The sequence below is a fragment of the Phoca vitulina genome, unplaced genomic scaffold (assembly GCF_004348235.1).
Source record: "Phoca vitulina isolate PV1807 unplaced genomic scaffold, GSC_HSeal_1.0 scaffold13, whole genome shotgun sequence".
In the NCBI taxonomy this organism is placed as follows: domain Eukaryota; kingdom Metazoa; phylum Chordata; class Mammalia; order Carnivora; family Phocidae; genus Phoca; species Phoca vitulina.
Window position 1 is genome coordinate 40,741,543 of NW_022589716.1, and position 21,897 is coordinate 40,763,439.

Genomic DNA, 21,897 nt, shown 5'->3' on the forward strand with positions numbered 1-21,897 from the left:
TCCCTTGTTTCCACCAAATCGACCCTGGTAACCACCCCTGAAGCAAGACCCAGGCGTCCCATTCAAGGAGCCGTGTGCAGCACTCCCCCACTGCCAATGATGGAGGCCCAAAATGGGGGGGTCCCTCTCACCCCAGCTGTGAGCTATTTGCCCTCAGTTGTCACCACGGGGGTGCTGGCTTGCCCAGAGCCCCTGCCTCGAGAAGGATTAGTTGGTAGCTCTGCTGCTGCTGCAGCCTGAACACAGCACTGCGAGCAGAGCGGAGGGTAGAGTACGGCTTGTATACACAATTACGGAAATGCTCTTTAAAAGAACAGTGATGTGGTATGCGGATGCAGAGACCTGGGCTTTGGGGCCAAACACAGCAAGAATCTGAATCCTGTTGCTTTCACTTATTAGCCTTGTGTTCATTACTTAAGTCTCTCTGCAATTCACCTTCTTTGCCTGCAGAATGGGAGGAGGAGGAGTAATTGGGCTTAGTAAGTGCTGAAGAGCTATGATCTACTCCTGTGATCTTTTATTGGATTGGTGGAGTAAAGATATTTGTATATAAAATGAGCCACGAGTGTATTTGTTTTCACACAAAAAAATAGCAGATGTCTTACACTAAATAATGGGAAGTCGCAGTTTACTGAACCAGAAGGGCTTTGTCTGAGGTTCCTTTTACGTCTTGTTGGCTGCAGCAAGGGAAAGGAAGCCCTGGCTGTGTGCGCTGGCCCTGAGCGTGCCCTCTCACCATGCTACTTCAGTTTAATCCACCCACCCTGGGGATAAATGATGTGGCATCCCTGTGGGGTCCTCATCCCACACAGGGGATTCGGAGGCAGGGAGAGGTTAAGGGTCTGGTCCAAACTGCCTCTCTCAGCAAGCCAGAGGCAGACCCGGGCTGAGAGCAGACCCCTCCAAGCCCACCTGCATCCCTTCACGCCTCCGTGCTCCTCCTGCCTGTGTCTAATATGCCAACAGCTGCCTGTTCTGTCACGGGCAGAATCTGACCGGCATGTCCCTTCTCTCTGTAGGCTGCTGGACTGACACTTTTGAAGGAATAGTTTTTTTAAGCAGATGGGGAGCTATAATTGATGGAGGAAGGGAGAAACTAATGGGGGAATGAATGAAGAGAAAGCTCTAGTGCCCAGCAAAAAACAAGATAAAACCACCTTTTGGGTTCTGTCCTTGCTGGATTTCAAGAGGTTCCTTTAGGAAAAGGTTTGAACCTTGATTTTAGAAGAATATTGTGGTTTCCAGCTGAGCCAGGTATTGCGTGTGACCCTGGCAGACTCTGATCTGCTGTGATGACAGATGTCAATTGATCCTGGCCTCCCAGCTATAGCTTAAGGGCCTGCAGCTGGCGGCACAGGCGTTAATGAATGACTGTAATTCAGACTCGGGCGCAGAATAACACGTAAGGGGCTGTTACCAAATTTTAGCACATTATCTCTAGTCTAGATGACTTTTAATGAAACCACAAGAAAGTATATGAAACTCCCCAGATTCACACACACACACACACGCGCGCGCACGCGCGCACCCCCTTCGTGTCTGCTCTACACTGCTCCTGGAAGACATCCAGGGTGGGGAAGAAGCACCAGAACTGGAGGACCTGGCCCTCCCACTTACTGGTGGGGCCCCTGGGCATGTGATTTGGAACCTCTGTTTCCTCATTGGTGAAATGGGTGTACCTGTCCCACTCTTCAAGGTGCATTCAGTGTGAAGTGATGGGGTGGGCAGTAAGTAACTGGCTAATGGTAGTGCTGCTCACTCCTGCATCCAGCTTGCCCCCCGCCCCCCACCATGGATAAGGTGACATTCAAAGGATGGAGATCTCCTGGTGGGCGACCCCGGAGCTGGGAGCAGATCTCCACTCCCCACCCTGGATCTCCTCATTGATCCAGGGCCTTTCCTGCTTGCTGTCCCTCCATGGCCGATGGTGGCTCATTGCCAACCTTGACACAGAACATCTCAGGGGGCCAGGGGTGGCAAAGAGGGTCAGACTTCATCAGAGCTTTTGGTGGTTGGTGCTGCAGAGGTGTGGTACTGTGGGAGCCCATGGGATGGGGCTGGCAAGACTTAGGCAGCAGGTTAGGGCCATGCTGAGTCCCGGTGAGGAGAAAGGCTGAGGAATTGGAGGATCCTGGGACCCCAGCCATACGTGGCAAGGTCCTCTCTACTGCAGGGGATCCGTGTAACCCATGTGAGGATGGGCTATGTTAAGAACCAGTGGGTTCCCAAAAGCTGTGGCAGCCTCTCTGCTGCTCAGCCTGTCCCTTCTGCACTTTGCCTCCTGACCGGCAGTACCTCTGGTCACATCTCCCCATGAGGCACAAGTTTTGGAACCCTTCCCTGAGTTTTGATGCTCTAACAGTCCCTTCTTCTAGACTCACTCTCCTCTTTTCACTGCCTTCTACTTCCCTGGATCTCACCCACCAGCCAGAGGGGAGAGGGTACGGAACAGGAGACTGGGGTGCAAGTCCAGGCTCTGCGACCCACCAGTCTGTGATCCAAGGCGAGGTCAGAAACGACATAGAGCCTCCGTTTCCTCTGAACAATGGGAGTAAACAAGATAACAGACACAAGAGTGCCAGAGCGCTGTTCCAGCGTGCGTTCTGCATCATGCTAGCAAGTATTGCTTTGGAAAGGCACAATTGTGGCGGGGAACACTTCCTTCCTAACTTCTTAATAACTGGCTTATCATTTACATGCCCTAAACTGCTCCCCCTGTAGGTGTGCAAGTCAGTGATTTTGAGTAACTGCCAATTGTGAGATCATCACAATATAGGTTTAGAATATTTCCATCACCCTCTTCAGGGCTCTGGTACCCATTTGCAGTTCATCTCTCCTCCCACCTCTGCCTCCAGGCCACCATGCCTCCACTTTCCCTCTCTCTGGATTTGCCTAGTTAGGACTTTGCTTATAAATGGAGTCATTCAATGTGGGTCCTCTGTCACTGGCTTCCTTCACTTAGCATAATGTTTTCAAGGTTCATCCATGTTATGACATGTATCACTACTTCATCCCCCTTTGTGGCTAAATAACATTCCATTTTATGGATCTACCACATTTTGTTTGTCTATCAGTCGATGGATATTTGGATGGATTTCAGTTTTTGGCTATTATGAATCACCAAGGGGTGGAATCTCTGAGTTTTATGTTTAGCTTTTTAAGAAACTGCCAAACCATTTTTCAACGTGGCTAAGCCATTTTGCATTCCTACCAGAAATAAATATATGTTGTTCCACTTCTCCACATCCTTGAGGACACTTGTTATTGTTATTTTGATTACTGCCATCCTAGCTGGTGTACCCTAGTGGGTGTGGAATAGTATCTCATTGTGGTTTTAATTTGCAATTTAATAGGGAACACTTCTGAATAAATTTGGGAAACATTGGGCAAATCAGAGCTATAAAGGTGTCTTTATTGCAGGACTTCTCAAAGCCTTTAATATTCTCATGATAATTGAGACTCTCAAAGGAGGGCTACTATGTATATCATTTTCTCCAATGAGGGCCTGGTGTGACCTGGAAACTCTGAGTGTCTTGAGGGATTAGTGTTCTTTGGAAAGCATTAGCCTAGGACAGGGGTCTGGAGACTACTGGCCAAACCCCATCTGCTGTCTGTTTTTGTAAAAAAAGTTTTATTGGAAGATAGCCACACTCATTCATTTATAAATTGTGTATGGTTGCTTTCACACCGCAAGGATAGAGCTGCATAGTTAGGACAGTGACCTTATGGCTTGCAGAGCCTAAAATATTTACTATCTGGTCCTTTACAGAAAAAGTTTGTTGCCCCTGACCTAGGAGTGCCTGGCGCATAGTAGATGCTTGGTTAACTTTTAAATGAAAGGAGGGACTGACCCTAAGGACCAAGAAAGCACTTTGTGAGGCTTTGTATTATTTGAGCGGGTGCTTAAAGGACAGGTTGAGTTTTTATAGCTTGAGAGAACTGAGAAAGACATTCCTGGCAGAGGGAACAGCAGGAATGAATCCTGTAAAGTAGAGAAGTTAGGGTGTGTTTGGGGGCTGGTGGGGACTTCTGCTTGGCCTACGGGGATTTCTCAGGCCAACTTGGGTCCCTAGTTGTATTCCCTGAATGACACAGTTCTGGCCCATCTTCCCCATGACCAGACAGTGGGTCCAAGCTCTGCCTCTGAAGTCAAACAGATGTGGCTTCAGGTTTTGCTTTAGCCTTTCTGGGCATGTTAATTTGCCTAAGCCACAGTTTTCCCATGTGTTAAATGGGAATAACAGTTGCAATTTCTTGATAAGAGGGTTCCTTGCCCTGAGCCTCCAGTGGGTTTTAGGACTCTGGCTGGGGGCTCAGAGGAGCAAATCCCGTAAGTGGGGAGAGCTGGGGGCCTTCTTTCTTCCCAGAGAGGGGACAGCAGAACCCTGAAGGCAGAGAGATTCTGGAGGGGGCAGGGAAGGCACATTTGTTTTGGTGATGGCCCCTTTCTTGTTTGTTGCTTGGGGAGAGCAGAAAGGAAGACCAGCAAGGCTATTTATAGCCCAGCCCCTCAGCGCGGGTTTTTGGGGCGGTCTCTGCGTCCCTGGCAGCAAGTCCTCCATGGCAGGTTAAAGAAAGGTGATGTGTTTGTGGGCTCCGTGCCGGACATTAAGATGAGGCCTCCCCTGCCGACTGGCCACGCTGGGAGCTGTTCCCACACAGCCTCTCCCAGGCTCTCTGAGGTGGGAGGGAGGGGGGCCTGGCTGCCTGCTCCCTCTCTGCTTTCCTGGTTCAGACCATTCCTGGCTCTGGAAGCTAGGGAAGCCCCAGGTGTGAGGCTGCTTCCTTCTCTCCCGACCCAGCTTCTCTGGGTATGAGACATTGAGATGGGGAATGAGGGTGATGCCTGAGGACTGGATTTGGGATTCCAGCGATTTCCCTAGGACCATGAAGGACGGAGGAGGGGCCTTGAGTGGGAGGCAGCGGTGCGGGGGAGGGGTATGGGGCACCAGAAGAGGGGCACCAGAAGAACCCGATTTCCAGTCCTAATCTGGGCAAGATGCTTTACCTCACTTGGCCTCAGTCTCCTCACCTATAAAATGGGTCTAATAATGCCCTCACAGGAAGGAGTAAATGTGGCAAGCTGTAGGGCATTTAGTGGCGCCTGCCATGGTCCCGTCCACTGCCAGCGCCTTCCGGTTCTCTCCTGACAGTCTCTTAATAAGGATGGTTTGCTTTCAGACTGGCCTCTTGGCTTCCCCAGCTCTTTCCCTCCCGTTCCTGTAGAAAATGGCAACATCTTCACCTGGGTATTCCTTCTTCTACCCCCTCCTCTCCTCCCTTACACCCCATCCCCTCCTGTGTTTGACCCCCACCCCACTCCCTTACCCATTAACTATCCCACTTGCAGCAACCGCAAAACAAAACAGGCATAAGCAGAACAGCTTTTGTACCCTGTGTGGCCCTTTTCGCTACCACGGTCTCTGATCCAGGAGAGCCAAACTTCCCCAAAGAGCCACCTCACCAGGGTCCCATCGCGTGTCTGCTCCCCACCCACAGCAGCCTGAAGTCTGCCCCACAGGGATCTGCTCTCCCTGCCTCACCCACCCCTTCTGGTGGCAAATCCCACAACACCCTCCCTCCCACCAGGCTGCCCGGCAGCACTTGGCAGATGGGCTGCTTCTCCTTCTGGAATGCCCTCTGCCTCCAGGGAGACCACCTTCTCCTGTTGCTCCCCTGCCTTTCTGCTCACACCTGTCTGTCTGCTGCAAGGGCTCCTCCCTTCCTCTCTCTGCCCTGTAAATGTTGGGGTTCTGGAAGCTCTGTGCCAGGTCATCCTCTCCCTCTTTCTCCTCCAGCTCTCCCCAGGCAGCCTCCTGCTCTCCCGGCACACCCTGATGGCTCAGGTCTGAATCTCCTCCCTGCATCTTTTTTCTGAGCTTTACAGCCAGAGCCCCAGTTGCCTCTGGGCATTGCAGCTTCCTGGGCGTCCCACAGACCCTCAAAATCATCCTGTCTAAAAGATTGATTCTTTACCACCACCTCCTCCAACCTGCTTGATGATTCAGTCCTGCTCAGCTAATGACCCCCCATCCATCCAAGTATGCAGCTGGATGTCAGCTGAGACCTCCCTCTTCCCTGCTGCCAGCCACCCCCTGGCAGTCACTTTGTGCCTGTGCTGTTTTCAAGCCCACTTGTTCCCTTCCAGGGCCATTCCCCCATCTTGGTCCAGACCCTCCCCCTTTAGTGTCCAAACTAAGGCAGCCCTGCTCCATTCCACCCTTACTGTCCATTCTTCCCAATGCAGCCAAGAGAGTTTTCCAAAATATGTATCAGACGGGGTATCACTCCTATTTAAGATTCTACTAGGCTTCTGTTGCCCTCAGGACGAAGCCCCAGCTCCTCAGCAAGGCTCATAGTCTAGGCTTTGCTCACACTCCAGCCTTGTCCTCACCCCTACCTCTCACCCTGGCTTCTGCTACACTGACCCAACATGCTGTGCCCTTCCCTGGCCTCACTGAGCCTTCATTCCAGCCTTTTGCACCTGGTGGCCTTTCTGCCCCAGATGCTCCCGCTGCCTTTTCTTTGCTAATTCTCCTCCTACCCTCCAGGACCCCCTGGCTCAGTCCCACCTCCACATCTTGTTATTGGCCAGATCCCCAGTGAGTGTCCCTGCTTTTCTCCGTCCTGACGCTCTCCGTGCCCAGTTCTGTTTTCTTGTCTGCTTTCCCCATTAGAACATGAGCTCTTTACAGATCCCCAGCTGTAACACTGGCACACTAAAGACACCTTGAGAAGTGCTACTTGAATAAATTAATAAATGTATGAAGGACATGTGTACTACCTTTATGTCATATGCAAAGGCATGTAATATAGCTTTGGGGCATGCATTTACCAAAGCTTTAATTTATGAAGAAGAGAGGAAGGCGGTAATTTTACAGGGGAATGTTACAGGGGAATCTAGGAACTAGTATTGAGGCTGAAGGTGTGGACTTTGGAGCCAGGAGCCCTGGGTTCAAATCCCAGTGCTGTTGCTTGCTCCTGGTGTGACTTTGGGAAAGTTACTTAACCCCTCTGCACCTCAGTTTCCCCACCTTTGAAATGATGGTGATTGTACTTAACCTCAAGGATTGTGGGGAGGGTTAGAGGATGCTTGACAACCTATCAAAGGGAAGTATTGTCATTCCCATTTTACAGATGAAGAAGCTGAGACTCAGAGAAGTGATGTCCCTTACCCAAGGTCACACAGCCGGTAAGGAGCAGAGCTCGATTTGAACCCAGCCCATCTCTATATGTGCCAAGGGCTGGGGAAGCAGAGGCATCATACCTCCAAGTTCTGAGATTTTAGTCTCCGGATAGCAATCTCCAGAAATATTCTCCACTTATGTCCTGAAAAATATGCCTCATGAAGGATCTGCTTCCCTTCCTGGCTCATAGTAGGTGTTCAGTATAACTTGAGTAAATGTCTCCAAAGAGTTCCGTCTAGTCTTCAACATTTCCTGCTCCCTGGACAGTGTTGGGAGGTCTGTTCCTTGGTCCTTTTTTTGCCAGGGTGTTGGCAGCAAACTCTTCCTTATTCAGACCTTTCTCCTGTCCCAGCACTTCATGGGGGAGGGTCATTAAGAAAGCTTTTTCCCAGGAAGAGCTGTGCCTTCTCCAAGTCTCCAGAGTTGAGTGCCCCAGCCCCTGGCTCTCAAAGGCTGCCCTTGTGGGTTTCAAAACAACCCACAGCCCTCAGGCTGAGAACCTGCCCCCAAGCCCCCTATCTTTAGAAACCCAAGGTCCATTGCTAGTTAGAGTCAGCTCTGGTAAAACCTAAGGAGAATAGTTTGAGGATGTTTTCAAATAGTGTCTGGTGGAACAAAAGAGCAATTCATCCTGCGTAGCTTTTAGTAATCTGCTTCCCATTCTGGGAATTAGATTGTTCAATTAAGCGAGAGGGCGCCGAGGCAGGCTGCATGACTCAAAAGTTTGCAGCATTCAAAATGTGGAAGAGAGGGGACCTGAGCCAGCTCCCTCCTGGCTGATCTGCCCCCTCCGCTGTCTCTTTACCCCCGTGCCATTTCCAGTTTTCAAATTCCCGTTCAGAAAACAACTACATCAACAAGAAGGCATGTGTGTATGTGCACCTGTGCTAGGTAGGGACCTCATGTAAGTGTTTCTTTAATGAAAAATTCAGAGCCTGGGGTGGACTGGGAAAAGCACACCATCTGCACTGGCCCGCTTTCTTTCCTGTGTGGGCTTCACCCTTCTCATTCACCAGCTGCTGGGCATTCAGGCTGCTGTTGGGGGCAGTTTGCAAGGTGGTAGATATATGTCGGCTAGGAGACTCTTAATCTAGAAACAAGGTACTTGATGAGCACCCTGAGGTTTCCCTGCAGAATTCTGGGAGTGAGTGGGTACATCACAGTATTTTGGCGGGGAGAAAGTCCAGTCCTTCACTAGCTTCTCAAAGGATACCAGACACCATCCCCAGGTCCTCTTCAAAAATACTATTCAGGTGGAGTTTGTAGGTCATTCCTTCATAGCTAGGAAACTCTACTTCTGTAGTGTAGAAGCCTTATCATGCATAAGCAGTCCTCGGGGAAATGTTGCAAAATGCAGCTGCCAGGGAGTCATACAGCAAGATTCAGGCTCAGTGGGTCTGGGACGAGGTGCAGGAATTTTTGTATTTTTAGCAAGCACTCCACAAAGACCATGCTCTGAGGCCCACTACTCTGTTATGATAATAGATACTCTTGAAGGTTTTATTTAATGGCCTGTAGTTCTTAAAGGAATTAAAGCCAGAGACTACTAAGACATAAGAAATGAACAAAACACACACAAAAAACTGTTGCTGGGCACCTGCGTGGGGCAGTCGGTTAAGTGTCGGACTTGGTTTCTGCTCAAGTCATGATCTCAGGGTTGTGAGACTAAGCTGAGCACAGAGCCTGCTTGAGATTCTCTGCTCCTCTCCCTCTGCCCCTTCTGCTCCTCTCTCTCTAAAATAAATAAATCTTTAAAAAGAAAAAAAACCTATTACAACTATGTGGCTTTCTCCTTCCTTAAATAACTTGGACTTTTGTTGTTGTTGTTGTCCAATTTATACTAGTAGAGGGCAAAAGCCATACATGCTTACCTTTTTATCTGCAGTATTAATATAGTGCCTGGTACATAGTAGGTGCTCAATAAATGTGTTTTTAAGTGGATATTCCCACTTCTGGCTATAGGTCTGAAGGCTGGTTTCCTTTCAAGTAAATCCATAGCCACACACAGCCCAATTTTGTTTGGGGGCCTGCCTGATTTCTCCAGCAGGGACTGGGGCCGGAGGGAGCCTGTAGACCAGTGCTAATTGGTGTCACTGGGTAATTAATGCAGAATCAGGCCCTGAGCAGATTCCCAGGGAGACAGACACTGAGGGAGGCTTTCATGCTTGGTGGGATGGGAGCTGCTTGCTCAAAGGACGTTCCCAGAGTGCTGAGGCAACTGGCGTGGTCCAGCGGGGGTGGTTTGGCAGCCAGAATGGGGTTCGTGGAGTGAGTTTGGAGGGGGTTTGTGTTGGTGCCATGGTTCTGCACAATATGGAGCGTGGCGAGTTTGACTTTAAAGAAACACAAACCCCAGGCGTGGGCTCTGGGAGCCAGGCCTGTGTCAACCCTGGAGAATTGATGGGTTCTGAAGGAAGAGTGTGGCTGGAAGCATTGGCTCAGTGTAGCCAGGGGTCCTCCCCCTCCTGTGGCCTGGGCCCTCTGGGACGTCCCTACTCTCTGCATGCTATTCAAGGCTCCCAGGGACACTCCTCTGTTTACCTTTTCTGCTTTTCCCTTCTGATCCCTGTGCTCCAGCTTTCCCCAGGTATCCCATGCCCTGTGTTCTGGCTATTCCCTCGATCTAAAACCACCTTCACTCCCTCTCTCTCCTGACTAAATTCCATCATCCTTCACAGTGTAGCTCAAATATCACTTCTTCCAGAACACTTTCCCTGACCCCCTGTGTCAGTCAGGACTGGTTGTTTTTTGCCACGATAACAAACACCTCCAAAGATCTCAGTAGCTTAGAGCAACAAAGTTGCTTTCTTGCTCACACAACATCTTTGACAAGGAGTAGCAGAAAGGCTCATGTAGTCACTCGGGAACTCAGGCTTCTAGAGGCTTCATCTTGATACATACCCTGTCATGACAAAAACAGTAGGGAGAAGGGAAGGTGTTGAACCACACCACCTGGCTCTGAAAGTCACACAGGTGCCATTGGCCAAAGCAAGTTCAATGTCCGCTATTTAGTTCAGCAGGCCAGGGATGTATAATTGCTCCAGCTCAGGGAGGGACCTGGAATGTGTACGGATAATCCTGCAGTCTGCTGGCAACCTCGAGATAGGCTAGATGCTTCTTGGTCTTTCCAAAGTCCCTACAACTTCCTCTGTTATAGCCCTTGTCATGCTTATCATAAACCATCTGCTAACTGGCCTGTCTTTTCCCCCATGAGTGAATCCATGACGACAGAGGCCTGGGTCTTGTTCTTCTCTGGGGTTCCCAGAGCTGGCCCTGGGTTTGTCTCAGAGGAAGTGCTCGGCAAATGGTGGAGGGCAGGTGAATGAGTGGGTGGCCCATCCCTGCCCCTCTATAGCACTAGCTTTGCCGGGGGTGGGGTCAGGCTGGGTCTCCAGCACCCATGACTCTCCCTACTCCCCTCTGCAGGCGCCGGGTCTTGGCCATCTCAGATGGGATCGAGCACATTGGGAACCTCCGCTGGGAGCTGGCCTTGTGTCTCCTGGCAGCCTGGACCATCTGCTACTTCTGCATCTGGAAGGGGACCAAGTCCACAGGAAAGGTAAGAGGTGCATCTTGAAGCAACTAGCCATGGGCAGGGGAGGACATGAGCTGTCCTTGTATGAGATCACAGGTGACCCAGAGAGTGCCAGGGAGTTCACATTGCAAAAGTCAGCTCTTCTGTGGGGGTGGTAGGAGGAGCACTGGACTGGGAGTCCGCTCAGGAGCCCAGAGCTAGAATCCCAGTGTACCACTTACTTGCCGCACACGTCAGGACTGTTCAGTTCTGCCTTCTGAGCCTCAGGTCGCTCATGTGTGAAATAACAAATCCTGTCCTGTCTTATGGAGAGCTGTGCAAGGAAAGGGGAGGTAAAGTGCTTTGAACACTGGAAGCGCTAAACTACTACCGTGTGGTTTTTGTAATGAAGGTATGTGCTCCAGGTGTGTGTGAGGGCAGGCGATGCTGGCTGCCTACACTGACAGGCCCCGAGACCTCACCCACCTGGAGTCTGGAGGGAAGGGCAGATGCTTCCATCTGGTTGCCTTGCTGTGCCTGCCATCTGTACCACGTAGCCTCCAGGGCCTCCGTCTCCTCGGGGAAGAGAAATGGGAGAGGCAGCCGACTCTCGACGGGCCTGGTCAGGAGGTTACCACAGGCATCTGGCCAGCACCTAAGGCATGGCCTCACCTACCTGCCAGGGAGGCTCGAAACGTAGGGGAGCGGGGGACGTCTTTAGCACGGACATCTGTGCCACGAGGATCAATACAGAGGTTGTATGTGTAGCTCATGGACAAGTCCAGCTCACTCATGTGTTTTATTTAAGAAAAGAAAGTAAAGAATTAGTTGCCAACATTTAAAAATCCAGAGAGTTCATGTTGAAAAAGGAAATATGAATCTGGTATCCTTTGGAAAGTTGAAAGTTTTGGTGACGCTGGGCCTGCATGCCTACACAGCAGCATTTGGCTGAGCTGAGCAGCAGCTACCCCCTTCTAGGCACACTCTGCTTAGCTACAGTCTCCACCATTCCCTATTGCCCTGACCCTCTGGCTGAATGTCAGTCCCACTAGTGTCCTCATTTGTGAAATTCCATTTTTTCTTGTGGGAAAGAGGACATGAAGATTTACTTACTCCTGGTTCACCCTGACCATGTCACTCCTTGCCTGCTTGTTTCCGGTAGGCATTTGCTCATCACCTTTATTCTAAGCTATTGGCTGGGTCAGGGGCTGGAGGTCAAACCTCCACGGAAATGGGAACTTAACAACTCTGGGTCCTTTTACAAAAGATGGTTCCCTCAGCCCCCACAGTGGTAAGTGTTTGACAGGTGGGTGGACCTGCTGGAGGGAAGTTAGGAGAGCAGAAAACAGATACCAACAAGCCCCCATGCTGTGGGCTCTAAGGGAGCTGAGGATGTACTAGAAAGGAATCATAAATGTGCCTGGGGGATCAGAGAAAGAACAGAGACTCATGTCCTGTCGGCCAAGATGACTTTGCTTTCTCTAGTTTGTATCATGAAAGCAATAGGATTTTTCTGTTTTTCCAAATCTAAAAATCAGTACATTATTGACATACTTCTTTAGACTATATACACTTTGCTCCTGTTCCCCTTCTTGCTGCCTCTTCTGGATAAAGAGGAGGAGAATGACTTAGAGGGGTGAAAAACCAGAGTCTGGAATCAGGATTCACATCTCAGGTCTATCACTCATTAGCTGTGACCTTAGCACGTCACTTAACTTCTCTGAGCCTCCGTTTCCTCCTCTGCAAAATGGGGATTGATAGGAGGCTTGTCTCATGGGGTGGTTGCCAGGATGAGATGCAAGGATGCATATTCCAGTCTTACAGGGTGGGTAATTAATGGCAAGTGCTGAATAATAGGTAGATCTTAAAAAAAATCTTGTTATAAAGATAAAATTTATTCATTTGAGAAGTAGTTTCTGGGTATCTATACCCAGCATTATTCAGTGGATATCTAAAGATGAATAAAACATAGCCTCTACCCTACCCAGTTAACGTATGTGTGAGTGCTTTGTGAACTGTAAAGGGAAAGGGAGGAGGTGTCATGGTTGATACTATGATTGCTTCTATCACGATTACAACTTTCCTGGGAGTCAGTGCCAAGGCCAGTGGGCTTGGCTGGGTGGCAGTTGTGTGCAGTGGGGTTTGAGGGCCGTTGGACAAGGTGTTAGTGCATGCACGTGCTTGGGTCATCCACATGCACATGTTGCCGAGTTCTTGGGCCCAGGATATGGGCCCCAGCAAAATTTGGTTCCACTCAGCCCTCAGGAGGAAGCTGAGTCCCATGCACAATAGGGCCACTTGCCATTGACTGGGCCATCAAGCCTGTCTGTCGAGAATTCTAATGCAGAGACTGGGTTTCAAGGAAGGACCAGGTTGCTTTCTTGGAGATTTCACAAGAGGCATATGGGAAGGCATGGGAGAGAACATTCATCCACAGCCTTCTGCTCACTGCACACTGCCAGGAGTTTTTTCATCCACATTAGCACACACAATCCCACAACCTGGGGAGGTATTACCTCTGTGTTATAGATGGAGACCCAGGGGGTAAGAAGTTCAGGAGCCTGGGCTCAGTTACATGAAGACTTTGTACCTCAGCACTGACCCAGAGCTGTTCCCATCTTACCTGTCTTTGGACTTGATCAAATTTTAGACAATTGTGGTATTTCGAGTGCTGTCCTTTCACACGTTCTGCCTGAGCCTTCTTGTTCTCGTCTCTAGTAGACAAGGTAATGATGGCAGCAATCGTAGTGCTCGTAATAGTAATGGTTAATCATCACTGAGTGCTTCACATGCCCACTCCATTCAGATCGTGGCACAAACCCAGGAGACGGGGCAATCATTATCTCTGTTCCAGATGAGGAAACCGAAGCTTGTTGGAGTAAGGAAGTAACTTGCTTAAGGACCCTCAGGTAGGAAGCGGACCCCACGCCTTTGTGACCACACAGCCTGTGCCTTGGATGAGTGTACTGTCTTGCCTGTCGTCTGTGGTGTAGGGACACTGACAGTTTTCTTATGGGCTGGCTATAAAGAGGCAGTTAATGAGATAGCTTAGCGCATAGTGGGTACTCAGTGGTTGTTGGTTGCCTCTGGATCTAGATGGTGCTTTTAAGGGAAATACTGAAATCAGATGAGCCAATTAAGCATTTTCCTGAAGGCTGGGTTTCAGGGGCTCTTCCCCCTATTTTATGCTCAAGACCAGGGTTAGCATCCAGGATGGGATGTGGTTTTCCAGAGTTGCGTGATGTTTTGGAAATTATCTGGTCCACCCCCACCTTTATTTTATCATTCGGGAAACTGAGGCTCAGAGAGCGGAAGGGACTTACCCAAGGTCATGCAGTAAGTGACAAGTGTCAGGTCAGGAACTAGAGCCTGGTGGCCCAGCTCCTCAGCTGTTTATAAATGATGAGGTTCTGACAGTTTTAGGGGACCAGGAGTCCCCGATCAGCACATGGTGTCTTCTCAAGAGAAGGGCTGATGCTTTTCTTACTGTTTATTGTTCACCTCACCTTGGACATAAGCCTAGAGTCCAAAGGTTTTTCAGGTTCTGTACAAAAACAGCTAAAAATAAACACAGGTCATCTGAGTCTTCCTGAGTGGGCAGCTGCCACCCCTGTCTCTTGCCTGTGGGGCCCTGGCCAGAGCCACTTTAATGAGGCTGTCCAAGGAAGGAGAACCCTGTTTTTCTGCTCTTGTCCAGGACATGGCTGAGTTCCAGCCTGCTTCCCATACTCAGACCTCAGCAGAAATTCTGAAATTTCATTAACTTGAGAAAAGTTTCCCGGTCCCCTCTTATATCCAAGGTAAAAACTATAACCCCAGCTTTAACTTAATTCAGCGAACATGGCCCCTGCTCCTGGAAGCAGACATTGCAGGCTCAACCTGCTAGCTGGTGACTACGTGGAGATTTGGGATCAGGTTTGTGAGTAGATCACAGATGAGTCTGTGACAAGGCCCCAGGTGAAGGCCCAGCCCCACTCCAGCAGCTCAGCAGGCAGCACGTGGGCTCCTGAGTTTGCACTGGCATTAGCATCCCCCGCCCGCTCCACGGACAGTATCCACAGATGTCCTTCAGTGCAGTCCTATCCCACACCCCAGTCAAGTGCTTTACAGTCCTCTGATGTCACAGAGGCCAGGCTTCAGGATCTCCCCAGGGTCAGAGTGAGCAACCTCTCCTATCAGAAGAAGCTGCTCTGGGTTGGAGAGACACTAACTCGGTTCCAGCTTCAGAACGTAGCAAGGTGCCACATAACTTCTTTAATAAGGATTTGTGGAATGAATGAGTTCTACCTGCACCTGGGGCTCCCTGCAAGGTGCTGGGATGCAGTAGAGAGGATGGTGGGCAGTCTTGTCCCCAGAGAGCATGCAGCCTAGCAGGGCAGGCACAGACAGATAAGCAATTGCAATTCAGTGTATTAGTGCTAGCATTCACAATAGAACAGTTGGAGAATCAGAATCTACGAATGTGGGGGTTCTAATGGCTGAGAATTGGCTCGGGAATATTGGAGTGTAGCATGTCAGAGCTGGGAGGCATCTTGGTTTTTAAGTTCAAACCCTGTTTTACAAATAAGGAAGTAGAGGCCCAGAGAGGTTGCACGGTTTGCCCAAGGCCACCCTGTTTGGAAGGAGCAGAGCTGGGATTCAAGCTCAAGTCTGTCTGCCTTCCCTAGGCCTGATCCTCATCTGTTCTCATGCCCCCAGCTGGGAGTCCAGGCTCAGTGTGAACATGTTGATTGTAGTTCTGAGCACACAGTAGGTACTCAGAAAGCTGTTTATTTCCCTACCCCAGTCCAACAGCTACGGTTTTAATTCTGCACAGTGATTTTTTTCTCTCTCTTTAAGCACTATTGGAAATGCTAGAAATCTGGATTAGAAAAATAAGTAAAAACCTTTCTCAATTATTTAATAAATTCTGCAAAGATGGAGGATTCTAAGATACTTGCTTTCTTCAGGAGGAAACTTCCAAGGTGTTTGTATATTATCATCTTCTGGATGATGAACAGTTTTACTCTGGATAATTGAAATCAAGTGACCACAACATGGAGACATCTTTGTGATTTTTCTGTGTCCTTGGTTTTTGTAGTTTGTTTTTAAAGACTTTATTTTTTAGAGCAGTTTTAGGTTCACAACAAAATAGAGCAGGAAGTACAGAGATTTCCCATGTATCCCCTGCCTCTACACATGTGTAACCTTCCCGTTATCAAAATCCCCCACCAGAGTTGGGCATTTGCTGTGATTGATGAACCTACACTGATGCATCATCATCACCCAAAATCTGTAGTTTTCATGAGGGCTCACTCTTGATGCTGTACATTCTGGGCATTTGGATGAATGTGTAATGACAGGTATCCACCCTTAGAGTATCCTACAGAATAGTCTCACTGCCCTAAACATCCTTTATGCTCCACCTTTCCATCTCCCCCGCGCTCAACCCCTGGCAACCATCATCTTTTGACTGTCTCCATAGCTTCTACTTTTGCAGAATATCGTATCATTGGAATCATACGGTATGTGGCCTTTTCAGATTGGCCTCCTTCACTTAGTAATATGCATTTAAGGTTCCTCCGTGTCTTTCAATGACTTTCTTTTTAACACTGAATAATATTCCATTGTCTGTATGTACTACAGTTTATCCATTCACCTTCTTAAAAATTGGCTTATTTGAGTATAGTTGACACACAGTGTTACATTCATTTCAGGTGTACAACCTGGTGATTCAATATCTTTCTCTGTTATGCTGTGTTCCCCATAAGTGGAGCTGCTCTCACCACAGGACACTATTATAATACCATTGACTACGTTCCCTGTGCTTACCTTTCGTGCCTGTGACTTATTCATTCCACCCTGTATCTCCCATGCCCCTACCCCACCTCCCCTCTGGCAACCATCAGTTTGTTCTCTGGATGTATAGGTATGATTCTGCTTTTTGTTAGTTTATTCATTTGTTTTGTTTTTTAGATTCCATATATAAGTGAAATCATGGTATTTGTCTTTCTCTGTGAGACTTACTTCACTTAGCTTAATACCCTCTAGGTCTATCCATGTTGTTGCAAATGGTAAGATTTCATTCTTTTTCTAGCTGAGTAATATTCCATTACAGCTTCTTTATCCATTCATTTATTGATAGACACTTAGGTTGCTTCCATATCTTAGCTATTGAAAATAATACTGGAATAAACATAGGGGCGTGTATCCATTCACCTATTGATAGACATTTTGGGTACTTCTGAGTTTGGCAATTATGAATAAAGCTGTTATAAACATTTGTGTGCAGATTTTTGTGTGGACATAAGTTTTCAACTCCTTTGGATAAATACCAAGGAGTGTGATTGCTGGATTGTATAGTGAGTTTTGTTTTGTTTTCTTTTTAAGATTTATTTATTTATTTATTTTAGAGAGCACGGTGGGGGGTGGGGGGTGGCGGGCAGAGGGAGAGGGTGAGAGGAACCCAAATAGACTCTACATGGAGTGCAGAGCCCAATGTGGGTCTTGGCCTCAAGACCCTGAGATCACAACCTGAGCCAAAACCAGGAGTTGGGACACTTAACTGACTGCACCACCCAGGCACCCCAACGAGTTTTGTTTTGTAAGAAACTGCCAAACTATCTTCCAAAGTTGCTGTACCATTTTGCATTTCTACTAGCAATGAATTATGGTTAATATTGCTCTACGTCCTTACCAACATTTGGTACTGTCAGTGTTTTGGATTTTGGCCATCCCAATAGGTGTGTAGTGGTATCTCATTGTTTTAATTTTTATTTCTCTGATGGCATGATGAAGAGCATCTTTTCATATGCTTGCTTGTCATCTGTATATCTTCTTTGGTGAGGTGTCTGTTAGGGTCTTGGGCCCATTTTGTAAAGGGGCTGCTTTCTTATTGTTGAGTTTTAAGGATTTTTTGTGTATTTTAGATGACAGTCCTTTATCAGATGTGTGTCTTGCAACTGTCTTCTTCCAGTCTTTGGTTTGTCTTCTCACTCTCTTGACATTATCTTTGGCAGAACAGAAATTTTTCATTTTAATGAAATGTATCCTATCAACTATTTGATGGATCCTGCCTTTGGTGTTGTGTCTAAAAAGTCATTGCCGGGGCTGGGTTTTCTCTAGTTATCTTCTAGGAGCTTTATAGTTTTGTGTTTTATATTTAGGTCTGTGATCATTTTGAGTTGGTTTTTGTGAAGGATGTAAGTAAGGTCTTTGTCTAGATTTATTTTTTACATGTAGATGTTCTTTCATTGAAAAGACCAACTTTGCTTTGTCCTTTTTTTGTTGTTGTTATTGTTGTTGTTTTAATTTTTTTTTATTCATCAACCAAATTCATCTTGACCATCCCTGCCATCCACTCCTGGCCTGGTCTCATAAGTCTGAAACCACCAAGTCATTTTTGACATCTTGTCCCTTTATGTCTCATCCAGTTATTGACCAAGTCTCCTTTTGTAATCCTCCTGGCAAACATCCTGTCCTCTCTGTTTTTGTTGTCCATCCATCTACTCACTCACCCACACATGCAACAAATATTGAGCCCTCGGTGGCTCCCCAGTACCTCCAGAGTGAAAATTGCTCTTAGAATTTCCCACTTGTACAAACATATTGCTGACATGCAGAATAATACAAACGAAATGCTGTTTATTCTATGAAACAGCAATTTCAAATAAATTCTGTGTGTTCCTGTCTTCATTCTGTTTTATCAAGTGACAGCATATGAAACAATGTCATGGTTTTGCAATATTTTCCCAATACCTGTATGCATATTTGTTGAAGATGGAAAAATCTGGTCATTACTAGTTGTCCTTTTGTGGCTTTGCTAAACCTTAGTCTAATTCAGGGATTAGCCAAATGAGGCCAATGGCCTGTTTTTGTAAATAAAGTTTTACTGGAACACAGCCACATCCATTTCTGTAAGCAGAGTTAAGTGCTGCAGAGTTAAATGGTTGTGACAGAGACTGTGTGATCCACAAAGCCTAAAATATTCACTCTCTGGCACTTAACAGAAAATGTGTGTGGATCTGTAATCTATTAAACGAACTCGTGCAGACTCCTTGCCATTTAACAAGGAACTAACATAAACAGCCGTCACCCAAAGCATGGCCCATTTCAAAAACTGCAAAGCTACAGTGATAATTGCAATGCGGAGCTCTTCTGAAGATCCTTAATATCTCACCCCAGCGTTTTTATCCCCCAGATGTGCTATCTCTTGTATCCAAATGCTCACTTGCTATAGACATTGCGCATTCACTCATTCATGCGTCCAGTTAAGTGTCTGTTGCACACTTACTGTGTGCCAGGTACCAGGCTGGGGCTCTTTGCAGTGGTGAGTGATCCATACGACCATGGAGCTTACAGCCTGGCGGGGGGGGGGATGGAGAATGAACAAGTCACAGAAATGCTATGGATGGAAGAAAAACGGGAGAAGATGGGAGAAGAAAGAACAAGGGCAGGGGAACCCCTCAGACAGGATTGACCAGGTGAGCAGCACATGGGAAGTTCTCAAATGGGAAGGACCTGGTTCATGTGCAGCCAAGCAAGTTGGGGCCCAGAGAGAGTTAGTGGTGGCAGGAGATGGGCAGGGGACATCGGCAGGGGTCAGACCTTGCAGGCCGTAGGGAAAGCTCGGGCTTTTATTCTGAGTGTGATGGAGAGCCACTGAAAGTTCTTAAGTGGGGAGCATAATCTGATTTTCACCCTGAAAAGCTGGCTCTGGGTGGGTGGGAGACAGAGAGGCTGTAGGAGCCGTGTTAGCAGGTGACCAAGGCGGAGGCGGCAGCGCAGTAGAGAGAAGTGGTCGCATCGGACGACTTTTGGTGTGGCGTCCTTGTTCTGTGGGGCCAGAAGGTGCACAGGGGTTCAAGAACTTGTAGTCCTTGGATTTTTGAATGGGGGTGGCTCACCCCAGCCTCTGCCCTCTGCAGGCAGCCATCCTGCCCCCCAGATAGTCAGGGTGTCCTCTCATGCTGCCCCCCACTCCCTCCCCAGCTGGCTCCTGTTCTTTGCTGTCTCCTCTGCCCAACTTCTTCTGTCCTCCTCTTGGTGGATGATTTATGGATTTTTCCCCCTCGTTTCCTGGTCTCCAGGAGCAGACGTTGGGAGGGGAGGGCACTGCAAAAACAGTTCTGGTCCCTTCCCCGCCTCCTACTATTGCCACTTTAAAGGAAGCTGCAGGATTAGCTGGGATTTTAAGAAGAATCCTGCCTTTTCACTGCTTTGGGGCTCTGTTTTTATTCTTTTCAGAGCTCCAGGACACCAAGGCAGGAGAAAAGAAAACACACACACACATGCACGAACGCACACACACACAGACACACACACAGATACACTCACACAGAAACAGCTGCAAATAACCTTGAATGATTTTTTTTCCCCCTTTCCCTTCCTTCATTCACCAACAAGTAGAGCAGATGGAGGTGGCACAAGGACTCTTAAACAGCCTGTGTCGTCTGCATGATGATAATAGTAAAGCAAATGCTTTAAGTGGCACTTTGTTTGATCCAGGCCCTGTTCGAAAGCCCTCATGACATTAACCCACTGAGTCCTCACAGCAACCCTGTGCGAAAGGCGACTCTCATCCCCATTTTGCAGATGAGAAGACCAAAGTTCACAGGGCTTAAGCTGTGTGCCCTAAGCTCTTGGGGGACCAGAGCCCGTCACGATGGGGAAGGAGCACGGTGGGGCCCTTGGGCGGGTGAGGGCCCCTACTCCAGGCAGCCTGTCCTAGAGCTGCCTCATGGAGGCACAGCCCTGAGGGGCCCTTGGAGGCTCCTCCCTGGAGCGTGTGCCTTTTTCTCTCCCGCCTCCCCCCCCAAAACCAAGGCGGGTTGGAGCCGCCAGCGGGGAAACAACCAGGAGCCCCACACAGAAAATTTATTCTTCAGGAGCACCCTATAAAGTGGCTAATGGATTCAATGAGGCATAAAGCAGGAGTAAAGGGGGCAGGGGAAATAAAAGGGAAAGATGTGTGAAAGGGAAGAGAACAGGCCCAGGGAAGGAACTGGGCAGCGCTGTCTCTGGGCTCTCAAGTGGCCTTTGTTGAGCCCGAAGCAAGCGGGGACGGCGTTGGTGGCAGGGCTCTCCCAGTGGCCCGGCTGATGTCTGCATTCAGAGAGGAAACTAGAGCGCTCATGAGATGCATGCAGAGAGCCCAGGCGGCCAGCGCAGGGAGATCCCTGCCCTTGGGCCCCCAGAACCCCAGGACACCCGAAGCCAGTGCCGAGGGGTTTTGTGCCCAGTTGGGAGTGCTTCTCCCACAACTGTGGTTTGGGGAGAGCCGTAGATTGTCACATTAAGTCAAAAGAGTTTAGCATCTTGATTCAACCCTTTCTTTGGCCTTGAATGACAGCGCTTCACCTTTAGCGGGAACCCTGGCAGCGCGGAGGGTTGGAAAGGAGCGAAGCTTTGCGACTCAGTAATACCGTCTTTATTAAAGCACAAAGGCCCCCCAAAGTCCGAGTGGTTGCTGGATGGGAGGGGTTCTGCAGGGCTGGCCGCCTCCTGAGAAAGCCCGTTGGAGCACTGCGAGGGGGACCTGGGCGGGGGCAGCGGGCACTGTTAACCTGTATGGGGCGCAGCGCCTCCCGTCCCCGGCGCTCTGCGGAGCTCGCCCACGTGGGTGGCCTCCCTGGGAAACAGGAACCCACCCTCCCCTATGGCAGGCATAGAAGAGTCAGAGTGGCTTTGCTCTCAGTGTGAGACCAAGTGCAGTGCTTTTGGAGAATGAAACCAGAAGCGAGTGGGTACACATTTTGTGCCTATTGAATGTTAGCACCGTGCTAGGCACTCACAAAAGAACTGTGCGCTATGTATCCTGCCCTCAAGAATCTGGCAAAGGAGATGAAGACGGCAATGAAGAGGAATAGAATAAGCCACCGTTTGGAGTCAACTGTCCCACCCCACAACCTACCAGTTGCGCGATATAGGGAGGGCCAACATGACCTTCTCTGGCTGTGTGACCACACACTTCATCTCTCAGGGCCTCGATTTCCCCTTCTGTCAAGGTTAGCATGATGCGTGCAGTGACAGGTCAGTGGCCATGCTGGTGTCACTAGTGAGAGAACAACTGAGGCGGGGGGTGCCTGGCAGCCAGAGCATGTTGGAGGGGGAGGAGGACCTGGGGTCGGCATGTCTAGGAAGCTCCAGGCAGGGGTGATGTGGGAAGGGTGATGAGCATAGGCCCAAAGGGGTGTTCGGGGGAGAACTGAGAGATGA

At 48.9% G+C, this 21,897-nt stretch overlaps 1 protein-coding gene across 1 annotated transcript in view; it reads left to right on the forward strand.

The window, feature by feature from the left end:
* Positions 1-21,897, forward strand: part of SLC6A11 (solute carrier family 6 member 11) — a 126,857-nt gene that overhangs the window by 16,708 nt on the left and 88,252 nt on the right. Inside the window, exon 5 of the mRNA XM_032411932.1 lies at positions 10,614-10,746. Within this exon, the coding sequence (XP_032267823.1) occupies positions 10,614-10,746 (133 nt within the window). The remainder of the gene's footprint in view (positions 1-10,613; positions 10,747-21,897) is intronic.